The sequence below is a fragment of the Pelodiscus sinensis genome, chromosome 1 (assembly GCF_049634645.1).
Source record: "Pelodiscus sinensis isolate JC-2024 chromosome 1, ASM4963464v1, whole genome shotgun sequence".
Lineage (NCBI taxonomy): Eukaryota > Metazoa > Chordata > Testudines > Trionychidae > Pelodiscus > Pelodiscus sinensis.
This window is the reverse complement of record NC_134711.1, coordinates 149,375,130-149,403,106: the sequence shown is the minus strand read 5'-3', so window position 1 is coordinate 149,403,106 and position 27,977 is coordinate 149,375,130. Positions and strand designations below refer to the sequence as shown.

The window sequence follows — 27,977 nt, the reverse complement described above, 5'->3', positions numbered from 1 at the left end:
ATTAATATAACATATTGGATTGAAAGTTGCAGTATTTGCTAAACATCATTGCCAAGGATAAAAACACGTTTATTGGGAAATTTCCTACACTGAATAGATCTGCTTTTCAGAAGGTGATCTCTTTTATAGTAAAATAAAACTTTTAAAATGGCATTGTTCTCATAAAAGGTCTTTCAGATTTCTTTGGAAATATCATACATTTAAAAATTCCTTCCAGTTTGTATGGGAAATATTAGTATAAGTTAAGATGTTTTATCATGTTTATAGCATCTTGTTGTTGCAGAAGGCATCATCTCAGGCTATGTCTACACTAGGAAATTATTTCAAAATAAGCTTATTCCTTTTCACAAGCAGCAGTTACTTTGAAAATAACAGACTTGATAGTGTGGATGCTTGCATTTCGAAATAAGAGGAGTTATTTTGAAATAATTCCCCAGCGTAGACATGTCCTCAGACCTTTGGTCTACACTAGGGAGTTATTTTAAAATAATGCCACGCCTGTTATTTCAAAATAAGGCACTGGTTATTTCAAGATAACTCCTGCTTTCCATGAGGAATAAAACACTTATTTCAAGATAGCATTAGTGTGGATGGTCCACTACTGCTATTTCAAAATGCTTACTCCCCAGAGTCATTCAAAATAATTACTCCTCAGTGCTTCCTGGGACTCTATGTGCGGTAGCGCGTCCATATTAAGGGAGCCTGCCTCAGACTAATTTCAAGGCTTCCCTGTAGCGTGGACACACTATTTTGAAATAGTTATTTCAAAATAATTTCCTAGTGTAGACATGCCCAGAGTAGCTGGTGCCAGTTTCTGCAATGTTTGTATTGTCTTGGAAAGAAGGCTGATGCAACTGTATGCTTAGCACTTGTCCACTAAAACAGAACTTGCTCAATCAAACAACATGGCATTGAGAACAGAAATATCTGAGAGCAGTATGTCTCTGAAAGACCATTACATTTTACATCCTGTACCTAATCTTTGCAGGTGCCTCTGTTGCTGCACCAGAAGCAGGCACTTGCTTGGCTACTCTGGAGGGAGAGTCAGAGACCATGTGGAGGAATTCTGGGTAAGCAACATAATGAAGCAGTGTACCTTTTTGAGTGTACCTACGAAAACCTGCCTTGAAATTAATTCTCCACCATGGCAGCAATGGTGACAGCTGTATTTAGGCTGGGATCCATTTCTTGGAGAATTCTGTTTTCCATGGCTCCCATCCAAATATGGATGAGCAGCCCACAGCAAATTATAGCTTTTGGTAGCAAGATCCTGCAGGATCAGCAAATACTATGTTACTCATAAGTTTGACATGCATTAGCACAGATTTGAGCTATGTAGACTAAGGATGTTAAATTGTGTTTTATCAACTAAATTGAGTAGTTGATGGAATTTCCATTGACTATTCAGTTAGTTGATAAGGGAGAAACGGCAGAGCTGCAGCAGGGTTAGCTCCCAGTGCAGAAGCTAACCCCTCTGTGGCTCTGCCTTTTAAATGTAGGAAGAGCTGTTCCTACATTTAAAAGGCAGAGGTGTAGCACCTAGGACCAGGCGCAAACCGGGACAGCTGAGTTCCGGCTTGCATCCAGTTCCCCCTTATGTCTCTGCCTCTCTTGCTCTCCTGTGGAGAAGGTGCTGGGGGAAACTGGCTTTTAAGCTGGCTCTCCAGCTCCTGCTCCCCTCCCTTGCTGCTTTTTGCTAATAGAGGCAGAAAGGGTGGGGAGAAGTGACTAGTTGACTAGTGACTCAACAACTTGCTTACATCCCTAATGTAGACTGATTCTGTGAGGTAATCGTGACCTTTCTCTCTGCTTTTTCTTGCCAGCGGATGATATGGGCCTGGGGAAGACTCTAACAATGATCGCTCTCATTCTGACCCAGAAAAGACTACAGAAGGGGGAAGGAAAGGAGAAGAAATTAGAAATGCGGATGTCCAAACATGGTATTGAATAATTACCCTGCAACACAAAAGCTGAGTGTCCGGTCTCTCAAAAAGATATGCGCTGTGTGTAGGCAACATGCTTTGTGATACCTGGATAGCCAAAGTCTGACCCACAATGGGCTACAAAGTGACTTCTCTATACTTAGCTCTTGAGGATAAAGCCCAGCAGAAAGTGTGTGCTGGGACTATAGTGCTTCACTTCATCAGGATAGAGATGTGAATGGTGGGATTTGTAATTAGAATCGAGGCAGATGCATTCTGTTTCATTATATGCAGGCAATATAGAGCCTTGCCCTATGCAGTGAGCTGCATGTGAACATCAGAAGGCTACATTTTGCCCCTGGGCCTTCTTCAAGTTATTAAATGTGCCCCTGGGTAAAGTGGAGTTCATAAACTCTGGGGGTGGGGAGAAGGGGCAGTACAGTGTCATTGCCTGCCTGCCTGCCTGCCTGCCCAGTAATGAGGAACTATAGGTCTTTCATAAATCTTTGGGGGTTATGTTTGGTTGGTTAGAGTCTAAGCAAGAGTGTTAAGGGATGCATCTGTTAGAAATCCAAGTACTGTGATAGAACTCTTACCATTTACATATGGAGATATTCTTGGGATCCAAATGACTGTCTGACTTTTTTTTGTTTTTTTGTTTAGTGTAGCGCCCCCCCCCCCCCTCCCCCCCGAATCTCAGTACGGAGGATTTTGCCAGCATTGTGAGACACAGAGAACCACAAAAACTGTTCCATTTCTGAGGGCGAGGGAAAGAATCCCCTGTTAGTATTTAATCTATGCTTAGTTTTGAAGCATAGAAGCCAGATAATGTGATACATGTCTTGTTCTAAAGCCAAATGGAGGCTGCATATGCCCTCCTACAGTTAAAAAAAACCCCAACCCTGCACACTTAACTCTGATAACACTGGTGTATCTGGTTTTGTGTGTGTGTTCATAAGCACTTTTACATAGAAACTTTATTTCCTCAGAATGATGGCTCCATCTTCAGTTTAGGGATGTTAGTGTCTAGTTAATTATTTGACTAATCAATATGCAGAAGCTTATCAATTAGCACTATCAACTAATCGCTTCCCCCCAGCTGCAGCTCTGCATTCTGAAGCCCAAGGAAGCCGGTGCATGAGGTCACTAGTAGCTTATTATCAGTAATAGTTTTTCCTAAGATAAAACTTAGTTTTGCATAGACTGTTTTCATGAGATGTCACATTGTTACATTTTTTTCCAGACTTTCAGCATGCTGAAACAGCTGTAGTGAAGTGTGGTAATAAGGCACTTTAGTCTTTTGGTGCTTCATATTAAAATCCTTATTTATTATACTAGTTGGGTTTCATGCGCGATATTTTTGTTAACATGCTTTTGTTGCTATTTAGCATTGTATGTGTGAAAAATAAGCTGATGTTTAGAAAGTTTTGTTTGCATATGTTTTTTTAATATTACATAGATTTTCTCTAAAATGTGAAACTGCAGGAATATACTGAGGCACTGAAACACATAATGACACTCCCATCTACTTTGCAGAGCCATATGCATAGGAAAAGTGGGCCTGCTCCTCTAAAAAAATGGAAGATTTGTGAAGTCAAGGCAGCTGGCTAGGAAATCCCATCCCGATCGCAATCTGCTTAGAAGACCCTGAAATCTCTTCTTTTTCTGCTCTTTCTATTTAAGATTCCTCTGTCATCCTCTCCCGAGGTACTTTAATTGTCTGCCCAGCATCCCTGATCCACCACTGGAAAAAGGAGGTTGAGAGACATGTAAGCAATGGTAAACTGCGTGTCTGTCTGTACCATGGACCCAACCGGAGCAAGCGTCCAGAGGCGTAAGTGGAAAGCTATGACAGCTCTGCACAGGAGAAGCAAAGCATTAAGCAGATGGCTCGTTGGCTGAGCTGTCTTGGGAGAGACTGCCAATAGTAGAAATGTGGGAGGCCTAGGGAGTCAGGACTGACTGAAGTCTGTCAGAGTAGAGTAGTGTTACCAGATTTGCCCAATACTCTGGGGTATGCTCATTTATCAGGGTTACCCTGATGGGACTGGGGGAAGGTTAACAATTCTATCAGTAAAAGCGACGAGGAGTCCTGTGGCACCTTATAGACTAACTGAAGTGTAGGAGCATAAGCTTTCGTGGGCAAAGACCCACTTCGTCAGATGCATGTAGTGGAAATTTGCCCACGAAAGCTTATGCTCCTACACTTCAGTTAGTCTATAAGGTGCCACAGGACTCCTTGTCGCTTTTGCAGATTCAGACTAACACAGCTACCCCTCTAATTCTATCAGTGTGCTGTTGGTGCTTGCTTGTGCTCTCATATGGAGCTGAATTCTCCCTGCTGCCAATTCCCCCTCCCACTGGAGCTCTCCTGCAGGAACTAGGTTCCTCAGGATGGGGTTCTTACCACCTTGGCAACACACACAGACACTCACACCCACTAATCAGAGCACGTCTGAGAGGACTGGGTACTCAGCACTCACAAGCTGACCCCCTCATATGTCCCTGGACTCAGCTGGCTGGGTTTCACAGCAGTGCCACACTGCACCCTCATGTGCCTTTGGACTCCGTGGGCTGGATTAAACAGCACTTTAGGCTGCCATCCTCATAATCCCCCAGGTTCAGCACCCCCTATCCCCACTTTCACACCACAGTAATTCACTGGTAAACCACACGATGAGAAAACCCCACAGGATTTTGGGCACTACAGGGATCTTTTGCTTGGGTACAAGAAGCGTTGTTGCAGAGCGAATGGGGAAGCCAAAACAACACCCCTTAAGGAAGAGTGAGCAAAAGAGAAAGAAAGAGAGAGAAGCAACCAGCTTAACAATGAAAGTGATTTATTTTTGAGTAGTGAATAGATATCAAAGAGTTACAATATTAAATCTAACAATTAGAATATTAAATCTAAATTGAAACTGATTACAAATGTTAGGTAACCATATAACAGTTTACACAGGGCGGGGCAGGGAGAGGGAGAGAGAGAGAGAGAGACCTCACCACTCCACGGAGCTTGCACTGATCAGGGTTCCCAGATGATGATGGTAGCCGGGGGTCCAGAGGGCAGGAGAAAAGCAGGACAGAGCCCTCAGCACGATCAGACAGGAGATGAAGAAGTCTCAATGGAACTGATGCAGTTTAAGTCCAGGTATCAGAACAGTTTTCTTGGGGCAAGGATAGGAGTTTTTATAGGGATAGTTCAAAGAGAAAGAGGAGAGACAATAGAGACTGATCACCCCTGGTTATGGGAGATGTTCTTTGAACGAGCTCACAATGCAACTAGGCAGTTTCAGTATTTTAGATGTCAATAGGATTATTACTAGAATTAGTCTGATAATGACTAATTTGGGTGTGAGCAGGCCTGGGTTCATTAGCATCTGGAGCAGGGATTTCCCATCAGGCAGTGCTTCTCTGCTTTCGGTGTCCCATAGTTCACTGCGGTTCCTGCCTTGGAAGAGCTGCTCTCCATTCTGTATGCTAATGAGATGTCCCTCTGTTCCATCTTTAATGCCCGAGCGCTGCGCACCCAGCTCGTGTCGTGCGCCGGGGTGGGGCCGGCCCAGGTTGTCGGTGGACGCACACGAATGCCCCGGTGGGCGCCATGGCGCCCGCGGGCACCGCGTTGGGGACCACTGGCTTTGGGGAAGGGAGGAGAATGGTTTTCCATGAATGTCACTCCCTGGCTCCTAAAGCACAGGGCTGGTAGGTAACAGTAGGGAAAATTTGCACAACCCCTACCCACGCTGACTTGCTCTTGCTAAGGCTATTAATGCACCTGAATCCAAAGACATGTATATCCTCTCAAATACATCTCTTGCTCATAATGGTTGCCAGCAATGAGTTGTCCTGCACTTATGCTGAAACAGCTTAAGCAGTGATGTTTGTGGGGCAGAAGCTACCAACATCATTGCAGAGTGTGCTCTTGAGGGATGGACTTGGAGTCAAGAGACGCTGTGCCACAGATTTACTGTATTATTTTGGGCTTATCAAATGCCTGTGACTCAGCTTCTCCACTTTCTCCATCTGTAAAATGGGAATCATACCTGCCGGTCTCATGGGGTATTGTTAAGTGTAATGTTTGTCATGAGCTTTGAGCTCCTCTGGTTCTGAAAGAGCCAATACTACCTTTTATCGTATTATGTTGTTTTGGTGCCCACTGGAGTTTGGGATCTGACTTCAGGGAAGGAATAGCTCAGTGGTTTGAGCATTGGCTTGCTAAACCCAGGGTTGTGAGTTCAATCCTTCAGGGGGGCCATTTAAGTATCTAGGGCAAATCTGTCAGGGATGGTACTTGGTCCTGCCATAAGGACTGCAGACTGGACTCGATGACCTCTCAAGGTCTCTTCTAGTTCTATGAAATAGGTATATCTCCATGTATTTAGATGTATTGACTTTTACAGACCTGCATTCTACATATTAATCCTTGAGTGATTCTGCCTGCCTTGCAGAAAGGGTTTCTGATAAGTCTCGTTGCTGACAAGCACATCTCTGCTTTTTTTGTACAGCCTCCCTCACTATGACATTGTTGTCACCACCTACAATCTTCTCTCCAAGGAGATTCCCACAAAGAAAGAAGAGGGAGAGGTCCCTGCTGAGGACCATGATGTGGGGGTGAGATGCATGCAGTTGACAAGCAGGCTGCTTTACACAGAGAGACTTAAAAATTGTACTTGATTGAGAAGTTGTTCAATCTGTTAATGTTGCATGTAACACCTAAGATTATTGTATGTGGAAAAATATTTTTTTCAACCCCCTATTGCTGTGAGACTGTTGTACAAATCAGAAAAACCAACTGGAGACACCATGTGTTTGTCAAGTGTAGAAAGTAAATAGAAAAGGCAGAGTATGTAGCCTAATTTTTGTTACAACAGCCATGTTACTTTTAATGATAGCAACTAATTATCGGATGGCAGTGATTTTTTTAAAGTTAACAGTTTTTTAAATAAGCTTTATGCATCTACAGTACAATTTCCTGGGGGGTATTTTTGCCTACTCCTTAACACATGAACATCTCTGTCTTTGGTTTATTCTTAACTCTGGAACTGAAGCCCTTTAAATACAGATTTTTAAAAATCAGGGAATAATCACCTCTATTTGGTTGTGAAATAGGTAATGTGACAACTGAGTATGTCCATGCAACCAATCCTCCCTCTCCCCCTCCTCCAGCCCCACCCCAGCCTGGATCTGCTGATGTGGGCTTATAGGGCTACAAAACTGAAGCATTAGTATTTGGGTTTTGGCTGAAGCCCAAGCTCTGGGACCCTTCCTCCTCCTCAGGATCCAGCCCAAGACTGAATGTTTACATTGCAATTTTATAGATCTATAGCCTGAGTCAGTTGATACAGACCAGCCATGCATTTTTCATCTATACCATATTGCCAACTGAAAATAATTTTTAAAGTCAAAATTACTTTCAGTTGGCTGTATGGGATAGATGAAATACCCTTCAGTTTCCTGGGTACACTTTGTGTAAGATATTCACTTTCAAGCCTTACATGTGTGTACACAAGGGACCAGGCTCCCATAGCCATAGGTTCATTATATTTCCAGACACTTAAATCTCTCCCATAAAGCTGGTTTAATGTCTTGTGTTTTAATGAGATGTAATGTATCCCAAAAGATAAATCCCATTTAACCTTTTGTGGCGACCTGATGCAAATTCTGCTTGGCCAAAATGGATATATTTTTGGGCGGAAGATTAAAATATGCTTTTTTGTCACTATCACAGCAAAGCACAGACATATACACATTGGTTCTGAACTAGCAGACTTCCTTGACAATTTTACCAAAAATTGATTGAAATAACAATTCCACATGATAAAAGGGTGGAGAGAACCCCACACTCAGAGTGGTCAGTGGCAAGACTTCTGCTCAAATTTGTGAGCACTTCCTCTAAGGAAAGACTTCCTGGCCAAAAAAAAAAAATCTTATTTACTTGTGGCTCTCCAGGATGTCTCTCTACCTCTCCTGCTCCCCTTTTCCACACCAGCCTGATATAGAATTTTATAAAATTAAACCTGCTTTCTCCTCCAGGATACATCATGTCCCTGCTCTCCTCTGCTCCGAGTAGCCTGGGCTCGGATTATACTGGATGAAGCTCACAATATCAAAAACCCCAAAGTTCAGAGCTCTATAGCTGTGTGCAAACTGAGAGCCACTGCCAGATGGGCGGTCACCGGGACACCGATACAGAACAATTTGCTGGATATGTATTCACTGCTGAGGTGAGCTGACCGTGTGGGAAACAATGTAATGCTGGTATCTGTAGCTTTGTCTGTAGGCATCATCCAGTTGGTATAGAGTAACTTTGCTATTGTAGGGGGGCGGTGCTTCAAATCCAATTTTTTTTAAGTAATAGAGTTCCACCAAGCAACTTGTGGTAATGCAGACTTCTCAGATGAATGGATTTTGTCTAGGTTAGTACTTTATATGTCAGTAGATTCTATGCTTGCAGATAAGGTGGTCTATAGCCTACTTGCTCTTTATCCTGGCCCATTGACCTGTTGCTTAGGGTTATTATTAAATAAAAACTATAACTCCCTTGATTATGAATCTACTTTATGCTCTTACATGAGGATTGAACTGACCATGGCACTGACCTTAATTAACAGCTGTGTTTACTCAGGAGTCATTGTTTCTCTCCTGGGGCATTCCTAGGACTTTGTGAAAATGAGGGAGCATGTCCCTATTAGTTTTGTGTCCAAATGAGTTAGGAATGTAATGGCTCTGCAAAGAAAAAATGACTCTAGTTGTGTCATAAGCTTGTTGAACACTTATTTTTTTTAATTGCTTATCAAAATATCTGATTTAATCACTGAATTTAGCTTCAAGCTGGGTGACTGGAGGGGAACTGTTGCCCAAAGTTGAGATGAACAGTTTATCAATCTGATTTTGGAGAGATGGGGTTTGAAGCATTAAATGCGATGGCTTTCAGCAAACATGCTATTTTTCTTTTGCCATTAAAAAAAAAATGCTGTATCAGAAGCAGCTGCACAGTGTGGGGGGGGGGGGGAGGGTCAGGTAGGATACTGGTGCAGCTTCAGTCCACGAGGAGCTTGGGCCCTCTGTGGACAGGGGTCACTGCCACCAGTTTTTAAACTGGCTCCCCTCGCAGACTGGCTCTGCCTGCCACCCTGTGCTGCTGACTTGTGGCACAGGGTGGCAGGGGACTCACCATGAGTGGGGCTGGGAATGCACTGCCTGCCAGCCCCACACCCTGTTAGGGGAGGGTATTTTAGTAATCCTGCTAAAAATTGTTGTGGCTACACACTTACTAAAATAACCACTATCTAAGGGAATGTCTACACTACCACCCTAGTTCGAACTAGGGTGGTAATATAGGCAACTGGAGTTGCAAATGAAGCCCGGGATTTGAATTTCCCGGGCTTCATTTGCATCTTGCCGGGCGCCGCCATTTTTAAAATGTCCGCTAGGAGTAACGAGGAGTAACGGTAGTTCGGAGTAGGAAGCCTAGTCCGAACTACCTAGTCCGTGCCGCGTGTAGCCGCACGGCACGGAGTCCGTACTAGCGGACATTTAAAAATGGCGGCGCCCGGCAAGATGCAAATGAAGCCTGGGAAATTCAAATCCCGGGCTTCATTTGCAACTCCGGTTGCCTACATTACCACCCTAGTTCGAACTAGGGTGGTAGTGTAGACATACCCTAACATTCCCAGTATTAATTGTCTTTTCTTTCCTCTCTTGGTAGGTTTCTGCGTTGTTCTCCCTTTGATGAATTTAAGCTGTGGAAGACCCAGGTAGATAACCATACAAAGAAAGGGGGAGAGAGATTGAGTATCTTAACCAGGAGTCTCTTATTGCGGAGAACCAAGGACCAGTTGGACTCGACTGGCAAGCCTCTGGTAATGACCTTTTGCCTCTTCCGGGGGCTTGGAAAGGGAGCTGTGCCCTCCATATAGCTATCAGATGGTAGTTTCATTCATATATGGGCTTGTAATTCTCTGGGTGTCCCCTTTCCCCCCACCATTCTACAGTTTAAGATGCAAGAGTAGACTTTGTCATTCACCAGCTAGGAGGCTTGGCTTCTCCTTTGGGGAAAGCAACGCTGCTTCCCCGTAAGCTGCTTATATATATTGTTTTCCTGTCAAGTAAAATGTTCTACAGAGCAGAGAGTCAATGAACTGAACTCTTACATCCAACAAACAGCCACGTCAAGATGGTGAGCCTGAGAATTCTGAGGAGAGAAATAATCAAGTGTCAGATTTCTTATTCAGGCTTCAGAGGGGTAGCCATGTTAGTCTGAATCTGCAAAAGCGACGAGAAGTCCTGTGGCACCTTATAGACTAACAGATTTATTGGAGCATAACCTTTTGTGGGCAAAGACCCACTTCCTCACATGCATCTGATGAAGTGGGTCTTTGCCCATGAAAGCTTATGCTCCAATAAATCTGTTAGTCTGTAATGAGCCACAGGACTCCTTGTCGCTTATTCAGGCTTGCCATTCCTATGAGGTTGTGCAGCTAGCTCCTTGTGTCTGTGAATGATATATCAAGTAGCTGCTTTTCCAACCCCAGAAATCAGTTATGCACTAGTAAGCATGTAGCAATTGAGGCTTAGCTTTGTCTTTTAATACTGACTGATAAATATTAAATTGCATGTAATCAGCTCATCGATTAATCAATAATGGGGGAAACCTCAGAGCCACAGCAGGGTTAACTCCTGGCTCCAGAAGATAACCCCGCTGCAGCTCTACCTTTTAAATGTAGTAAGAGCCGCAGAGGGATTCAGTTTTTAAGTCGGCTCCCCCAGCATGGGCTCCTGCTCCCCTCCCCCTTGCTGTCTCTCTGTGATAGAGGCAAGGGAAGTGGGAGAAGCGACTAGTCAAGTAGTGACTCAGCTACGTAATAAGCATATGCTTATTGGGTAGTCAATTACTTGACTAGTTGCTTACATCCCTAGTTAGTACTTAGGCTTAACGGAAGTCAAACAGAGCTTAACAGCTCTGTAAACATCCAGTTGTACCATGATTGCTTTATAGCTTTGAGTATTGTCAACTCTGTTGATTTTTTGAGGCCTGTAGTAGGTAGTTTTTCCAAAAGCCCCAGCAACTGGAGTTGTCATAGTGCATAAGAGCCTCAGCTTTAATCTACTATCTGTCTGAGAGCGTTTCTCTGAGTGAGCAAGTTGCCTGTCCGTCTGTCCATTTGTTCAAGAACTCCTAAACAGTAAGAGCTAGGAACACCAAATTTGGTATGCAGCTTCCTCCTACAATTTAAAGCAAGATAAGGGTTTAGTTAATTGGGGAGGCACGGAAGATTTCCCTCTCTCCCTCCGGATTTGTACGGGGCCACATGAAACCAATCAGAAAAGAGACAGACAATCACCAGGCAAGTGAAAGCGGCTATCTGGGTCCCTACCTCCATCTGGGACTGCCCCAGCTCCAAACCTTCTATCGGGAGCTAAAGTTCCCCACCCTTCCCCTGATTTGGATGGACAGGAGCATTGCTGGCTGTTCCTGTCTGTCAGGGAGCTAGGGTAAAGTGCTCAGTAGTATACTTTGCTCAATTTTTCACTCTGGATGGGAAGCACTAGGGGCAGATGAAGAGGGCCTGCCCCAGCTGGGGGACATGCATTCCTGTACTCGCTGGAGCTGTAGCAACCGTAGAGAGGCGTGTCTCACTGAGAAACAAAAAACTTAATTGAGTTAAGGACCCGAGCAACATTGTAGGGAGGACTATGGGAAACTATTCTATAGAAGGACAAAGGGGCTTCACTGCTTTGGATAAACCATTGTGAAAGATTGCCTCCCTAGGCACTGAGCATGTTGCCTGCCCAGCAACCCTGGACCATTTGGCCTGGAGGATGCCAGGCTGTTTGATTTCTGAGACAGCAGTGTCTCCCATACAGTGTTATGTGATCTACAGCTTCACAGAACCGAACGAGTCAGCAGTGATCTTGGTGCTTTGCAAAATCTTTACATAGTAAATGGCTGAATCTGTTTTATTTATTTATTTTATTTATTTATTTATTTATTTATGTATTTATGTATTTATGTAAGGTATCTCTGCCTGAGCGACATACTCGGTTGCACCGGTTAAAACTCTCAGAAGATGAGCAGTCCGTATACAATGTGCTCTTTGCAAGATCAAGGTATGAATGTCTGAGAAGGAGCGAGGATCATGACTTCCTGTCCTTTCCAATTCATGTTTTCATATTACAGTGAAATCTGATTAAACCAGGAGTGGACAGTCTAAGTAAATGCTGCTTTCCAAATATTTGTTTCCCTCTGTACACGCTAGATGCCTTTTGGAAATCTCCTATCTTTGCACTCCCATCGTTGCAGCTCCACCATTGTTATAACAATGGGATCACTAATATAAACAGAAAATTGGTGTTTTTATCCCCATGTCCTTAAACTCTGCTAGGAGCAGATTGAGTGGATACAGTGATTATAAATTCCTGTGGCTACCTGTGCCCTTTGTACTGCCACCCTGAATGTTAATGTAAAATGATGAGAGAATTCAGTGATATAATGCAGGGTACTGGACTATTAGACAGCTGTCCCCCCTCAATTCTCCAACTTCAGTGCCTTTTACACTGCTTTTCTGTGAGACAGCCACTCCTGACGGGCTCACGCACAGTCTTTAGCATGTAAGCTATTCCCAGCTGAGCTATAGGAGAGCTATAGCCTGCCACTTCTGAATTATATTGCAGTGTGACCTCAGCAAATTCCCAGTCCCAGGCTTGTCCCCAGAAATGTGCATCTTGTACTGCCCAACTCTTTGCATCTGGACAACACGAGCTCACGTAAAGGCCATCATTTCATTAATAGAGAATGATATGCACATATCTTGTTATCTCAAATGGTGTTTCCCAGACACTTCAGTCCAACCATGCTAGTTTAGATAATACATTTGTTTTGTTTTAACTACAGAAAGGTAGATTTAAAGTGATTGCAAATAATGAGGCATTTAAGTTAAAATAGGCTACAAAGAAATAAATGGTTAAATGCAAGCTAAATAAATTAAAGCAAAAAGGTTTCTCTTGTAAGCATGTATATGACAGTTTGGTTAGCTACCTGCAGGCAGGACTCCTCCCATAATTCATTTATGCTTCTTTGGTCTTTGAAGCATTGTTGATGTCCTGAATGGAGATGAGCGGGGGAGAGGTGGTTTGATGCTTCTGTTACTCATTTTTATAACTTTTCCTCATTTTTATAACTGTTTCCATGGGATCCCCCAGCTGTTCCATTGCCAAGTGGTAAGTTTCTTGCTCTCACTGTTTTCCCTGCCAAAGAATGGCAACTTAACCTATTTGATAGTGCTGTCTAGCCTGTGTCTGGGGAATAGGCTGGAAGCTGTTTCCATAGACTTGAAATGTGTCTTAGTTAAGTCATCCAATAGAACTGTGTAACAACATACAATGTTGTTATACATAACTTTATCAGGTTAGTAATGTTGACCAGATTGTGAGCTTTCAAATGATACCTCGCATGAGGTACAAGTTTTATCCTAATTTTATAAAAAATGATAAGCATAAGAATACAGAACGTCACAATTTCCTGAAAAAGTACAGTGTAGCCCAGGGGTGGGACACAATTTTTGATGGGGTGCACGCCGAGATATTGGTAAGTGGTCAAGGGCTGCACTCTTCTGAGATATTAATGGAGAAGGTGTGAGGTTTGGGATAGAGGTTGGATGCATAAGGGAGCTTGGGGGAGGGGATTAGGGTATATAAGGAGATGTGGGGTCTGGGAGGGAATTTGGATGAAGGAGGGAGTTGTGACCTGGACAGGGGATTGAGGTGCAGGGTCTGTGATGGCATAGAGGTGCAGGAGAGGATTCTTACCTGGAGGAGTGGTTTTGGAGGGTGTGCAAGGTTTGGAAGGGGGTTGTGACGTGGGGCAGGGTTTGGGAAGGGGCATGGATGCAGGAGCAAGGGATGTACAGAGGGTTTGGGTTGTGACCTGGGGCAGGAGGGCAGGAGTGCAGGAAGGGGAACAGAGAGTTGGGGGAGGATGGGTTGGGGGTGCCAGAGGCAGATGGTAAGGAGAGCCAGGGGGAGGGAGGGGCTGGGGTATCAGCAGCCCAGCAGGACCCTCTGGCAGACTCCCTGCCTGCTGTGGCCCCACGTGCTGCTCAAAGCAGCTGGCTGTTGAGGCCGTGTGTGTGTCTGCACTGCACACCCCTTGGGGTGGGGACTTTACATACTGCTTGTGCCACAAACACAGCTCAGACAGCTCAGACAGCTTTGAGGATTGTGCTGGAGGCAGGGACAGCACCTGAAGCCCTCCTCCTCTAGAAGCTTCTGGTGCACAGAGAGCTCATGGCTCCTGCAGCTGGCTGCTTTGAGTGGTGTTCAGGGATCCTTCTCAAGGCTCTTGCTTGGCTGTGGGACATATTTTGCCCTTCCCAATGTATACAAAAACCTCTTGGACTTCCACAACTCTGCGGGTGACATCCTTCAGTTCCTCTCTCCCACACTCTTACTGATGATCTGAAAGTCTTCCTGGTCCTTCCTGGTTTGGAGGACTTTTACTTTGTGACATTTCCACAGGCTAATTTCTCACAATTCACGGTCTTTATACTTATTAAATAATTGAAGATTATTCTTTAGCTGCCTGGGTTTGTTGTTTACCCAAGCTATAAATATTTAGGTTTTTAAATCTTTGTTCAAGTCCATGTTATTGCACTAAAGAGCTATATGTACAAGGGAGTTTATCTTCATGCTTAGACAAGCTTCTGTGTGGACAAGCCTACATTTTGATTAGCATTTTTGATTGTGCCGTACCACAAACCAGTTCATAATTTGCTGACCACTAGTGCCCCTACCTCTGTTTCAGCATCACCACATTTTAGGTTTTTTCCCCTCCAGTTAAGCATTTTTTCTCCAGATGTATTCACTCATGTTTTGCATAAAACATTGACCATTGGACTTTGCAGTCCTATTAAGATAAGGCTAGTGGGGTTTTTTGATGGTGAGATTTCTTCTTCACAGGCTTTCTAAAGTAAATCTCCATTCTATCTGTACCTATTTGGACAAAACTCTGACACAGGGGATTCCCTTAAAGGTGAATCACAAAATAATAATATTAACTAGAAACATTGCTTGCTGGTGAAACTCATCTTGTTCCTCCTTCCTCACCCTAGTTCTTAGGTCAGAGGTCCTCAAACTATGGGGCACACCCTGCTAAGGGGGTGCAGAGGAACTTTCAGGGGGCTTGGGCTAGCCTTCACAGGGAGTGCCCTCCAGCTCTGGCTGCTGGCCTAGAGCCCCCGCTTGCTGACTGTGGCCCCAGCCTTGTTTCCTTACCCTGGTCATCTCTATCCTTTCTGGAGCCTCAGCCTCACATCCAGCACAAGGACGAAGGGTGAGGGAGGGCATGAAGCAAACAACTTGGGGACCACTGGATTAGATGGTAAGCTGTTTGTGGGGATGTGTCACTCTTTTGTTCTTTGCATCACCCTGCTGTCTCTTTCATTTTTGCCAGATCAACACTACAGTCCTACTTAAAGAGACAAGAAGAGCAGAAGAGCGATTACAGATATTACTCTGGTGGGAATCCATTCGATAAAGGTTAGGATCAAAGTTTTGCCTTGACACCAGCAGAAATGTTTTGTGGGGAGTGGTTTATTACATTATTAGGACATGCCCCCTTAAAACTAAGAGAGTGCAGAGCAGAGAATGGGAGCCACCCCTGAATTCCAAGCTCCTTGGAGCTTTTTGGAAAACAGCTGGACTGCTGCCTTTGAGAAGAGTGTTGCTCTAGAACTGTGGTGTCCATCCAGTTCTGAAGCAGTCGCCACTATAGTGACTACCTCTATATGGTGAACTAATAGTGGCTACTGCTATATAGTGAACTAGCCACACTCAACCGGCCAACTATCCACTTTGATCAAGCCAATTAGCCACACTCAGCAGGTCAAATAGCTACATGTGGCTAGAGTGTTGGACACCACAGCCCTAAAATATGTGGAGGGAAAGCTTGGTGTGTGACATGGTGTGTTCAGGCCTGCTGTTTGGGTTACCTAGGGAGGTGGTGGAACCTCCATCCCTAGAGGATTTTCAGTCCCGGCTTGACAAAGTCCTGGCTGGGATGATTTAGTTGGGATTGGTCCTGCTTTGGGCAGGGGGCTGGACTCGATGACCTCCTGAGGGCTCTTCCAGCCCTAAGATTCTATGATTGTGGGGAGGGAGCAACTGCCTCAGGCCCCAGCGATACAAAAGGGCCCGGAGCTCCTGGCCACCCTGGTCACAACCCTGGGTCCTTTAAATCTCTGCTAATATTCTGAGCAGTATTGAGGGATACCTGGGGGGAAGACTCTCTGCTCCCTGTCATGCTGAAGGCTGCCCAGCTCCACCCCTTCCGGGGTCATGGAACAGGGCTTCCTGCCTGCGCCTTGCCTAGGGCCCCAGTGAGGCTTTCAGCCCTGAAGGACATGTGTCTGCAAAGCCTTTTTCTGGCAGTTCTGTTGTCTCCCCTTAACAGGATGGGCTCTGTTCACCACTGGTCTGTTTGCTCTGGATAAGAGAAGAGGCAAGGTGCCAGGTTACAAGGAAGTACTGGCATCATAGGAGGGTTGTGAGCAATGTATTGTAGTGGTTAGAAAAGGGGATGGATTCTGGCCTCCCACATCCTGTTCTCACTATGAGGTGTTGGGCAGGGTATAATATCTGCTGAGCGAGGGCATGGAGAATTAACAAAAGGTTTAGGAGAAAAACAAATTGTTAGTATAACATATTGTAATCTCTTGCGTCTTGTGTTTTGCTGGGCTTGATGTATTCCTATACAAACTGCATGCTAAACAATGATTCCTTTTCAGTTCCTCTTGATGAAATATGACTGGCTGGTAAAGCTGCTGCTCTGATATGCCTCTGATTGCTTTCTCTGTTTTCTTCTTAATAATAGTAGCACAAGAATTTGGAGCCAGTCAAAAGGATTCCCTAGCAGTGGGTTCCCAAAGTGACTCACGTGTCTCAAGTGCTGTCCACGTCTTGTCCATGCTCCTGAGACTGCGCCAGTGCTGCTGCCATCTTTCCTTGCTAAAAGTGGTAACCATACAGCCTAATACTATGATTAATGTAGTGTATAGAATTAATCATGTTAGAAGCACTTGGTTATGGCACAGAGCGATGTTGGCTATTCTTGTCCGATTTCTAAGCCAGTCACTTGATTGGAACTTCCAAAATAAATCACGAGTACTGGAGGATGTTATGTTGGTAACTCATTTGGGAGTCGTCTTCCCTCCAAGGTCAGTCCAGTCCCCGATCATGGTACTGGGCCTGACTGTGTGTGGGTGGCTGTAGGGCCAGCATCCTGTCCATATTATTTATTTTCCTCTCTCGTTTTAATTGGCCACCTTATTTGTCAGTGGCTAGCTTAAAATATTGTATAATGTTGCTGTCCAACCCAGAGGTGGCTGCATTTAAGTGGTTAGTTTATTAGTAAGTCATGACTGTAGCGTTTTGCAGTAGGATTAGGGTTTGGGACAGAGTACTTTTTAAGTGTGATTCATATTAATATGCAAATTCCAAGCTGTCTGGAGTGGCTCACAAGCATGAGAACCAACCTGAAGGCAGACTGAAGAATCAGGGTACCGGTCCCAAACTAGTTGAGTTTTATACTTAGATTTCACCAACCAAATATCAAGTGTCACCCAAGCAATATTGCCTTTTGATGGATACTCCCTTACTCCAAATATAACAATAATATTCAAGTCACTCCCAGTCCCACAAGACCAGTCACTTACTCTGGGTCAGTTGCACCTTAGATTCTGTAACAAAGACCACACTTGTAGCCCACCCTATAGTTAATAAATCTTTAGTTTATTTATTAAGAAAAAGAAATTAGTTATTTACCAGGTAAGCATACACACAAAAATGAGTTGCAGTCTTGGGTTTCAAAAAGCAATTGGTGCTATTATAAGCAAGCTCTATAAGTCCATTGTAGTTAACCAGCTGGGGATTCCTTGCTTAGAAATCTTCACTCCTCAGAGTTCAAGCAGCATATAGAGACAGTTCTGTCTTGGCAGAGATTTTTTTGTGGTGTTCCCTTCTCCCAGAGTTCAAGCTGATTGGACAAACCCACCTTCTATTCAGGGGATAGGGGAGAAATCAACAAAGACTTTGTTTCACTGTGCCTCATTTGGGTTCAGTGGATCTTCTTCATGGGCACCTTGTGTAGGAAACTGGCATCTCTACATTAATGCTCCTTTCCTGTTTGGCTTGCACAATTGCAGAGGGTTACAATGCAGACACTTAATATAACCTTGTGTGTCATGCAGATATAATAAATACAATTAATACACGCAGCATCCTGTGAGTGTTTCGTTATTCTAAACACATTCTTATTGTGAAAATTGGCATTAGATTTATAGGAACATGTGAGTGAGCCAAACTGGTTTCCAGCTATGCTTTTGTCAGTGTTCAGGGAGGCGTGACTGAAATGAGCTGGAAGCGGGTCTGGCCAGCGTCACCACAAATTCACATGAGGTGAGGGAGAAGGGTGCATGGTAGAACCAAACTGCAGAATATTTTAAAGAAACTAGTGGCAACCTAATAGGAAATATTTTCTGATGTTCAGTCCATGCTTTTAAATTTCTCCCGGTGATCTTATTTATGCTTACAGGCCTCATGGTAAATTTGTCTCCATTCTGGGTATTTACTTGGGCAAATATTTCATAGACTGTGGTGTCCTCTCTTCTCTCCTAGTCTTAGCCGATTTAGTTGGTTACTAAATTTTTTCCTTGCATTAATCACTTTCTTTTCCTTCTCTGAATCTATCTGAGTTTCTCTTTCTTGTATTGAGGCCTGAACATTGCATTGTAGAAGCAGTCTAATCAAATTCATATAAAGTGTCATATATTTAATCCATAATGGGATCTTTTATTTGCGGTCCCAAAATGACAGTTTGGTCACTGTCAAGGCTATTCCCCAATCTGCCACTTGGAGTTCAGAGGTGGGGGCCTCAAGAGACCTTAAAATATCCTGCCACTAACGGTTCCTGCTTAAAAAACTCCCCAAAGTCACAGATTCCCTAACCTTGGGTGGTACGCTGCCACCAACCAAATGCAAAAACCCCTTGAGAGGCCAGGATGACAAGCTGTAATTTCTTAATAACTGACCTTCAGTCTCAGGCACATACACACAGAACATCCTGCCTTCTAGGATACAAGAATCAGGTCATAGTCTTAAAAAGGTGATTATTAACAAAACAAAGATATATTTGGTAAAGCATACTTGATTGCTAAGTGTTACAGAGCTTCTGGGGAAAAAAACAGATTAAAGCAAAATGCAGGACAATGTAGCACTTTAAAGACTAACAAGATGGTTTATTAGATGATGAGCTTTCGTGGGCCAGACCCACTTCCTCAGATCAAATAGTGGAAGAAAGTAGTCACAACCATATATACCAAAGGATACAATTAAAAAAATGAACAAATATGAAAAGGACAAATCACATTGCAGAACAGAAGGGGGATGCGCGGGGGGGGGGGGGGGAGGAAGGAAGGAAGGTAAGTGTCTGTGAATTGCTGATATTAAAGGTAGGGAGAGTGGGATGTTTGTGAGTTAATGGTATTACAGGTGATAATTGGGGAAACTGTCTTGGTAATGGGTGAGATAGTTCAAATTCTTGTTAAGTCCATCTCACCCATTACCAAGACAGTTTCCCCAATTATCACCTGTAATACCATTAACTCACAAACATCCCACTCTCCCTACCTTTAATATCAGCAATTCACAGACACTTACCTTCCTTCCTCCCCCTCCCCCCCCCCCCCCCCCCCCCCCCGCATCCCCCTTCTGTTCTGCAATGTGATTTGTCCTTTTCATATTTGTTCATTTTTTTAATTGTATCCTTTGGTATATATGGTTGTGACTACTTTCTTCCACTATTTGATCTGAGGAAGTGGGTCTGGCCCACGAAAGCTCATCATCTAATAAACCATCTTGTTAGTCTTTAAAGTGCTACATTGTCCTGCATTTTGCTTCAACTACCCCAGACTAACACGGCTACATTTCTATCACTATTCTAGATTAAAGCACAGAGACTTGCTTCCCTGGGATTCAGTTTAAAAGTTACAATGTACAGGAGGGCACATGGGTTCAGCACAAAAGAATTTAACCAAATCCCAAAATAAAGAAAATAACCTGATTATGTCTGTCTAAACATTCCCTGTTCTACTTGCATCTCTGTTGTTCCAAGTTTCAGTCTTTCCTTGAGCATGGACATCGCTGAAAAATCCATGCCAATTCCTGCTTCAGACCATCTCTTCCCCAGCTCCTGCTCTGAATTTAGACAAAAGACTGAAGCAGGCAGAACCTGTTTTGATTCAGATCTCTCACTCTCTTCCCATTAGCTCCCTTGGCTCCCTGCCAATGCTTTCTGGATACCCACTGTCTTTGGGTTTAACCCTTTACAGAAAATTTAACTGATTTGCTGGGATATCTAGAAAAGAGTATTACTCCTCCCATCCATCACAGTCACTTACAGAAGTGTCATGCCTGTGAATGCTACGATCCTTGAACTGGTGGGCACATGTGTTGCAAAATACATTGGGGGCATTGTTTTAGTGATTCCTGGCACCAAAGAGTTAATGGGTCTGCAGTAGGCTTCATTAAAGAGCTGGTGAGGCATTGAACATTGGAAATGAGGCCTCCATAACTGGCATCTTGCCAGGTGCTGCACCTGATCAGCATACTATGGACCAGATTGCAGCATTTTTCACGCTGGGCCATATTTCCTTGTAGCTCTCACCTGTCAGATGTAAAATAAGTGACCAACACAGGCCACATGGTAAAGCGCTGTAGGCCACATTTGTGAGTTCCATTCGCAAATCGAGTACCAACCACCTTGAATGCTGGACAAGTTTTCTCTTCTCCCTTAGTTTCCCTATCTGTAAAACAGGGCAAAAGCTTCCAGGGGAAGTGCTTTAGGCTGTGCTTCACCCCCCTCTAAACTGTGTGTTTCAACTGGGATTTTGAGGTAGAGCATGGCTCTATCTACTGATTATAAGAAGCACCTTGTCTTTTGGGCATACAGCCCAGGGAGAAAGGTCCTTGAGGCAAGCTCGAAGATCTTCTAACAGCATACCAGCGATGCTCTGTTTACTGTCTGCAGCTGTGCATGTGGCTTTCATTCCTCACTAGACCTGCCATTTACTCTTTTTTGCAGGCTCTGGACCAAGCTAACTTGAACAGCGAAGGCCTTTCTCTCTCTCTGGAAGATCACCTCAGTGCTTTGACTTTGCTGGAACTCCAAACTCCTGACCCAGAATCTACCGTCTATCTTAATGGCAAGGCTTTCAGCATGGATCTCTTTGAAATCAGCAGAGAAAGCACCAAAGTATGCTAGCTGTGGCTCTGTGACATCTCTTGGGAGGCCTACATTGCTGCATTTTGATTTGTTTATTTTAAGTAAATGTTGACAGCCTGATATATTTGCAGTTGCATAGATGGGCAGGTGGGCAGCTTGGATATGGGTAGATGAATATACAGATGAACCTATCGCAGGGAGATTCCAACCTTCCAAACTTCATAGGAAGCGGTAGGATAAGAGTACCTGCAACAAAATCTACCACGTTGGTTGACTGTCAATGCCCGTCTCAGTCATCAGACTCTTGAGACAGTACAGACCTCTCAGGTAAAGGAAGAGAAAGGGCATCAAAAACCTTTAAGAAAATGGGTGGAAGAAAGGAAACTGTTAGTCTGGATCCACACAGGAAGTGTGATTCCTACAAAACTTGTTCAGAGAGCAAAAGTTACAAACTTGCTTTCCATGTCTTGTGATCCTATTACTGTTATTAGCTGAGACTTATCTGAAAAATCACAGTAAAAAGTTAGAGGGGCAAATTACAATGCCATTGCTTTTGCAGACTTAATTTACCCTTTGCAACATATTATGGTGAACACTTACACTGAGTAAAAAAAGTAACTTACCTCTCTGGTTCTGAACCCAGAGGTATGTGTACCCCTATGGGTATGCAGAGATCTTCCAGGGAGTACCTCAACTTAATTTAGATCAGGGTGGGGAACTTTTTTTAGGTGGGGGGCTGCTAATCCACAGAAGAATCAGTTGGGGGCGCCCACAAGTAAGAAGCCAAAAAGCAAAACAAACAAAAACAAAAAAAACAACCCTCACTGAGGTGGCCCCAGACAGAGGAGGAGAAAGACACTCCCAACATTCCCCTTGCACACCAGAGCCTAGAAGGTCTCAGGCTAGTAGGTTTTTTGTGCTCCAGCCCCATGGGGGGAGGGGAGGGCTGGAGTGTCAATGCAGGCCCCCCAGTACTATGGTTGAGCCTTGGGGTTGGATCCAGGCAAGCCAAGGGCCGCATCTGGTCCCTGAGTCTGAGGTTCCCCACCCCTGATTTAGATATTGGCCTAATTTTACAATAGGCTGTAGCAAAAAGCACTAACAAAGCCAGTACAAACTTAAATTTCATGCAGAGAATGTCTTGTTTATACTGTCAAGTATCAGAGGGGTAGCCGTGTTAGTCTGAATCTGCAAAAGCGGCGAGGAGTCTTGTGGCACCTTATAAACTAACTGAAGTGTAGGAGCATAAGCTTTCGTGGGCAAAGACCTGCATCTGACGAAGTGGGTCTTTGCCCACGAAAGCTTATGCTCCTACACTTCAGTTAGTCTACAAGGTGCCACAAGACTCCTTGCCGCTTTTGTTTATACTGCTCCACTACACAGTGAAATGTAAGTGCAATATTTATATTCCAATGCATTTATTTTACAATTGTACAGTAAAAATGAGCAAGTCAGCAATTTCATTGTAATAGCATGCTGTGACACTTTTATGTCTGACTTTTGTAAGCAATTCATTTTTAAGTGAGGTGAATTTTGGAGGTACACATGATAAATCAGACTCCTGTAAGAAGTTTAGTAGTCTAGAAAGGTTGAAAGCCACTGACTTGTCTAAACCAAGTATCTATGAATTACTGACTCTTGAAAATATCATGTTTGTACATGATGGCAAAATCAGGATTACATCCTGTGTAACTACCTCATGCAGCCCAGAGTGAGAGCCTCACTTAAGTCTGGGTTGAGCCTTTTGCATAGATCTCATGGTAGAGTGACTCAGGTTGCATTGTGGCTTCATAGCAAGTAAACTAATTTTCTTCTCCTGAAGCTATCACATCTCTTGGCTGAACTGAAGACTATCCAAAGCCACCCAGAGTCCCAGAAGAGGTAAGTATGATAATGCTTCTCTTTCTGGGGTGCATTTTTGTGGGCAGAGGGAAAATTAGGTAAGATGATCAAATATCAAAATTCCTCATAGTGAAATCTCCACACTATTGCAACATTACAATTGCTGGATATGTGTGAAAGCAGTCAAGAAGCTAACGAGGAGTTTTGGAGAAGAGGCAATTTTGAAGGCAGTTAGGTAATTAGGTGGATGTGAGGTCAGGGTCAAAGTGTGGAGAGAGTTTGAGGAGATCTGAAAACCAGGTGAGCAGTTTTCTCTTGAATATGATAGAAGAATATGGGATAAGAAAGTTAAAACATAAAATAAATCATGGGAATGTGTAAATCTATGCTTAAGGTGGCATTTCACACACTTTTGAAAGCTGAGCCCTGCTTCAGGGAAATTAAAACAGTCCCATGCCCCTACAACTTCACTGTGTTGCTAAACTTCTGCAAATAATGTGTGAGTCTCCATGGGCCCCTGAGCCAGTCCTTCACACATCCCAGGGAAACTGACATGTCTCCTACTTGGGGAAATGATGATTTAAGTCAGACATGAGACGAGGTCTGGTGTGTGGGAGGACACAAGACTGCAAGACAGGGTGGAGAAGACTCTCTGTCATGAATCAGATGGCTTACTTTCATGTGAGAGACCTTCGGGAGAGAGGAGCTCTCTCAATAACTTGTGGAAGGTAATTTTCTTTATTAGACAAAGGGCCAAAGAATGAGCGTAGGTGTGAGAAGGGAAGGTCAGCTCAATTTAATGTCTAAATGGTGCATGTCAGAGTTCAGGTACCACACTGTGAACCTGATACAAATGTAGGAGCAATCATAAAGGTTTTTCAGAAATATATATTTGTATTCTGAGAGTAGCACGCACATCTGAATACCTGACTGTTGCTCCCAAGAGCTGATATAAATATCTACATGCAGGATTTGGACATTCAGTTGAGTCACACATTTGAAAATTGTGCGCACAGAGAAAATGCTCAGAGAAACACTTTGCAATGGTCTATTTCATAACAGTTAATGTCCCCTTTATGCAGGCATGGGGGAAATCTCCAGACTCTGTCAGAATAGTCTTGTGAAAGGATCTCTAACTGCAGCGAGAAATCTCTTGCTTAGTTTTTCTGCCTCAGAGCACCACACTGTGCTCAAATGGCCATTTGCAGGAAGGGAGTTTGCCAGTTAGTTATTAGTTGCTATTTGGTCAGGTTGTTAGTAAAGAAAAAAATGTTGCAAAAGAGTTAATAAAGAAAAAGAGTCTGCTCCAGCTGAAAACTGGTGTCTGATTTTTTGACAATTTGTGTACAAGAAGCATCCTCAAATGTATGAGGAATAAATCAGTTTGTGTATACCCTGTGCTTACCTGACTTGCTTGCTCAATTATTGTAATTACACATGCAAATCAAGCATCTGCCAGATCTGATAATACCGTTCTAGATTGCTAGAATGCACAGCGCCAGCCGCTGAGCTGATACCTCAACTCAATCTTGAATGTAAGCCAGAGGAAATGGGTGAATCCAGAGTGCGACTGTGGTGTTGGGAACACTGCAAAGCCTTCTTTGAAAAAGCCTTTTGAGTATATGAATGATACATGCAACAGACCCCCTTCTACCTCTAACCTCCCCTCCATCCCCGAAACCTCCAACCAATCAAATCCCAAAACCTGACCTATCCCAAGCAGAATTTTGACCCCAAAAGGAAGAGAGCCATATTCCACAAAGTCTATGGACTTTCCTGTTAGTTGTGGTGGAAAACACTCCCATACTATGGTAATGGGCAGCAGTATTAAACCCTGAGATAGTATAGATAAGAGATCTACAGATTTAGTTCACTATTAATGTATCAAGGGGCAAAACATTCTCATAGCAAAGTTGTTACAATATATCTGATGCTTGTTTTGGACTCTGTCTCTTTTCAGTGTCATTGTGTCTCAGTGGACTAGCATGTTGAAGGTTGTGGCAGCGCACCTCGAGCGTCAGGGGGTGAAGTATGCTACGGTGGATGGCTCAGTCAATCCTAAGCAAAGGATGGATGTGGTAGAAGAGTTCAATAGCAATCCCAAAGGGCCACGGGTATGAAATGGGATCAGGAAAACTATTCATAGTTACTTTTCTTTGTGCTTGAATTTGCTGGGTCTGATTCTATATCAGGGATCAAGATGTGTGTTAAGAGTGTGGGAGTGTTTCTGTAAAAGCCAAATATCAGGAAGTTGGAGCAGTTCTGGTATAGACATAATCTTCCATACTAAGCAGAGAAAGGCGTGATCTAAAGGCTGGATGTTGAAGGTAAACTGGATGTTGTAGCATGGGGTACAGATCACAGCTAGAGGATTCTCTGCATCTTGGGGTCTTCAAAGTATTTGAAGGCTTCAATATCTGAGATATAGATGAGAGGATTATTCTGGGAGGGGTGGGTGAGATTCTGGCCTGCATTGTGCAGGGGGTCAGACTAGATGATCATAATGGTCCCTTCTGACCTTAAAGTCTATGAGTAAACAAATTCAGACTGGGGAAAAAAGTGTAAATTTTGAATGATGAGAGTCATTAACCGTTAGAACAGTGTATCAAGGGTTGTGTTAGATTGGGGTGGGCAATAATTTTTTGCCGGGGGCCACTTCAAACATTTCTGAAGTGGCCTCGGGCCACACTGGAAGGGGTGGGGCCTCAGGTGAAAGGGGCAGGGCTGGGATACTTCCGGGTTCCCCACCCCCAGAACATGATTGGTCTGGGGGTGGGAGAGCACCTTTGCCCGCCCACCGCCCCCCCCTTCCTCCTAGGTGCCCAGGCCCCTGGCTTCAAGGAGGCTTCTCCTGCCGCCAGGCCCTAATTGGCCTGGGGGCAGGAGAGTGGCAGGGCCTTCACAGGCTGGAGCCACCTGCTTGGCGGTCCTCATCTGGCCTGCGGAGGCTCTTTTGCCCACTCCTGTGTTAGATTTTCCATCACTGAAAAATTTTAAAATCAAGATTCAATGTTTTTTTTCCTAAAAGATCCACTCTAGGGATTGTTTTTGGGAAGTTCCATGGCCTGTGCCATACAGAAAGTCAGACTAGATGATCAGACTTGGCCTTGGAACAGGTGAATCTCTGGAAGTAACCAGTCTTTTTATCTTCTTGTTCGTTGTTAAAGGTGATGTTGCTCTCGCTCCTGGCAGGAGGCGTTGGCCTAAACTTAACTGGCGGAAACCACCTCTTTCTTCTTGACATGCACTGGTAAAGTGAGATGGAAATTTTTAGAGTAGACTGGCTTTGTACCTCAGCATGGATAACATGAGCGCTTACAAACTGTGCATGAGGGAAGGATATGTCTGGTTGAATGTAAAACACATGGTCCTGCTTTTTCCATTCCTGAAATTACTTGCCTATCAGGCAAAATGGTTTTTAAAATGAAAGTTTCAAAAATAATTCAACTCGTGGCCAGCCTGACCCCCCATTACTATGAAAATGGCAGCAAAGCGCCACTTGGTAGGCAAAGCAAACTAATAAAGTGCCATAAGAACAACATGAAGGCTAAATGCTTAGTATTTGCCACAGAGAGAGGTGCCCATCCCAGCCATCAATTCTGAAAATAAAAATGTCAGAGGTTATGGAGCTTGTTATGAAACAAGTCGATAAATGATTAAATTTAGAGAGCAACCAGTCACCATGACTGGAATAGCATATTTTCAAGAGTTCTGTGGGAAAGTGAGAATAAAGTCTTCATAACAAAAATGTATGCAGTCTTTGGTGTAAAAAAAATTAGCTGCTTATATTGCAGAATTATAAGGGAGCAATCATTCTAACTTTTAATAGAATTATTGTTAGTATTATGGTGGTGCTTAAATTCATGGATTAGGGCCCCATTGTAGTAGGAATTAAAGACTATTGAAGAACTTTGACGAGATCTAACAAAGTGAAGTGAATGGGTAACTCATTGATAGATGAAATTTAATATTCACAAGTGTGAGGTGACATGCATTAGTACCAATAATTAGACTTATTGCAGGGTTCTAAAGTTTCTAAATGCTTGCAGGGAAAGAACTATGCTTTCCACAGTGACAGAAAGTCTGCATCCAAATGTCAGGGTATATAAGGAAGAAAGTGTAAAGCAACTCTAGGAATATTTAAATTCTGTTACATAAATCTGTGGCACCTTCTCTGGCCATCCCAGAAAAAGGGGGAGGGACGGGGGATAGAGAAGAAATAGATGGGTTTCAGAGATGGTTTACGGAGACTCATGATGATGAGGATCTTGTAGATACCTAAACAGAAAATAATTAGAAGCATAAAGAAATCCTGTGTGAGAAGAAACTGGAAGGATTTGTACTCTTCAGTTTTTAGAGAAAGAAATGACAGCAGATACAAGAGAAGGTATAGAGAAGGTAAATCCACCTGTCTTGTCTTACATTCTCTCATACTACAGGCAGTCCCCGACTTACGCAGATCCGACTTACGTCGGATCCACACTTACGAACGGGGCTTTCTCGCCCCGGAGGTCGAGGTAGCGGATTGCTACCTGCGAGCTCCGGGGCGAGAAAGCCCCCTTTGTAAGCTGCTCTGGTGCGCCTGGTCTGCTGGAGACCGTCTCCAGCAGACCAGGGGCACCGGGCGGGTTCCCGCACTTCTGAGGCTTTGCCAGAGCAAAGCCTCAGAAGCGCGGGAACCGCCGCTGCTGCCGCTTGAGTCCCGGTGCCTGTGGTCTGCTGGGGACGGTCCCCAGCAGACCACAGGCACCGGGACTGAAGCCGCAGCCGCGGAGGGGGGGGAGGTCCCGCGCCTCTGAGACTTTGCCAGAGCAAAGCCTCAGAGGCGCGGCACCCCGCTGCTGCTCTGCTCCCCGTGTCCCTGGTCTGCTGGGGGGGGGGGGAGGCGCGGATAGTGTGCCCCGCCCCCCAGCAGACCAGGCTTTTGTTTTGGACCC

General features: G+C 44.1%; 1 protein-coding gene across 3 annotated transcripts in view; it reads left to right on the top strand.

The window, feature by feature from the left end:
- TTF2 (transcription termination factor 2) overlaps positions 1-27,977 on the top strand; it is a 49,174-nt gene that overhangs the window by 18,193 nt on the left and 3,004 nt on the right. For all 3 annotated transcript variants that reach the window (XM_075907078.1, XM_075907072.1, XM_075907084.1), the window contains 13 exons: positions 989-1,070; positions 1,824-1,940; positions 3,606-3,756; positions 6,428-6,533; positions 7,956-8,146; positions 9,631-9,784; positions 11,941-12,032; positions 15,373-15,458; positions 16,792-16,934; positions 21,058-21,228; positions 23,021-23,079; positions 25,001-25,154; positions 26,208-26,290. In XM_075907078.1, coding sequence (XP_075763193.1) covers positions 989-1,070; positions 1,824-1,940; positions 3,606-3,756; positions 6,428-6,533; positions 7,956-8,146; positions 9,631-9,784; positions 11,941-12,032; positions 15,373-15,458; positions 16,792-16,934; positions 21,058-21,228; positions 23,021-23,079; positions 25,001-25,154; positions 26,208-26,290 — 1,589 coding nt within the window. The remainder of the gene's footprint in view (positions 1-988; positions 1,071-1,823; positions 1,941-3,605; positions 3,757-6,427; positions 6,534-7,955; positions 8,147-9,630; positions 9,785-11,940; positions 12,033-15,372; positions 15,459-16,791; positions 16,935-21,057; positions 21,229-23,020; positions 23,080-25,000; positions 25,155-26,207; positions 26,291-27,977) is intronic.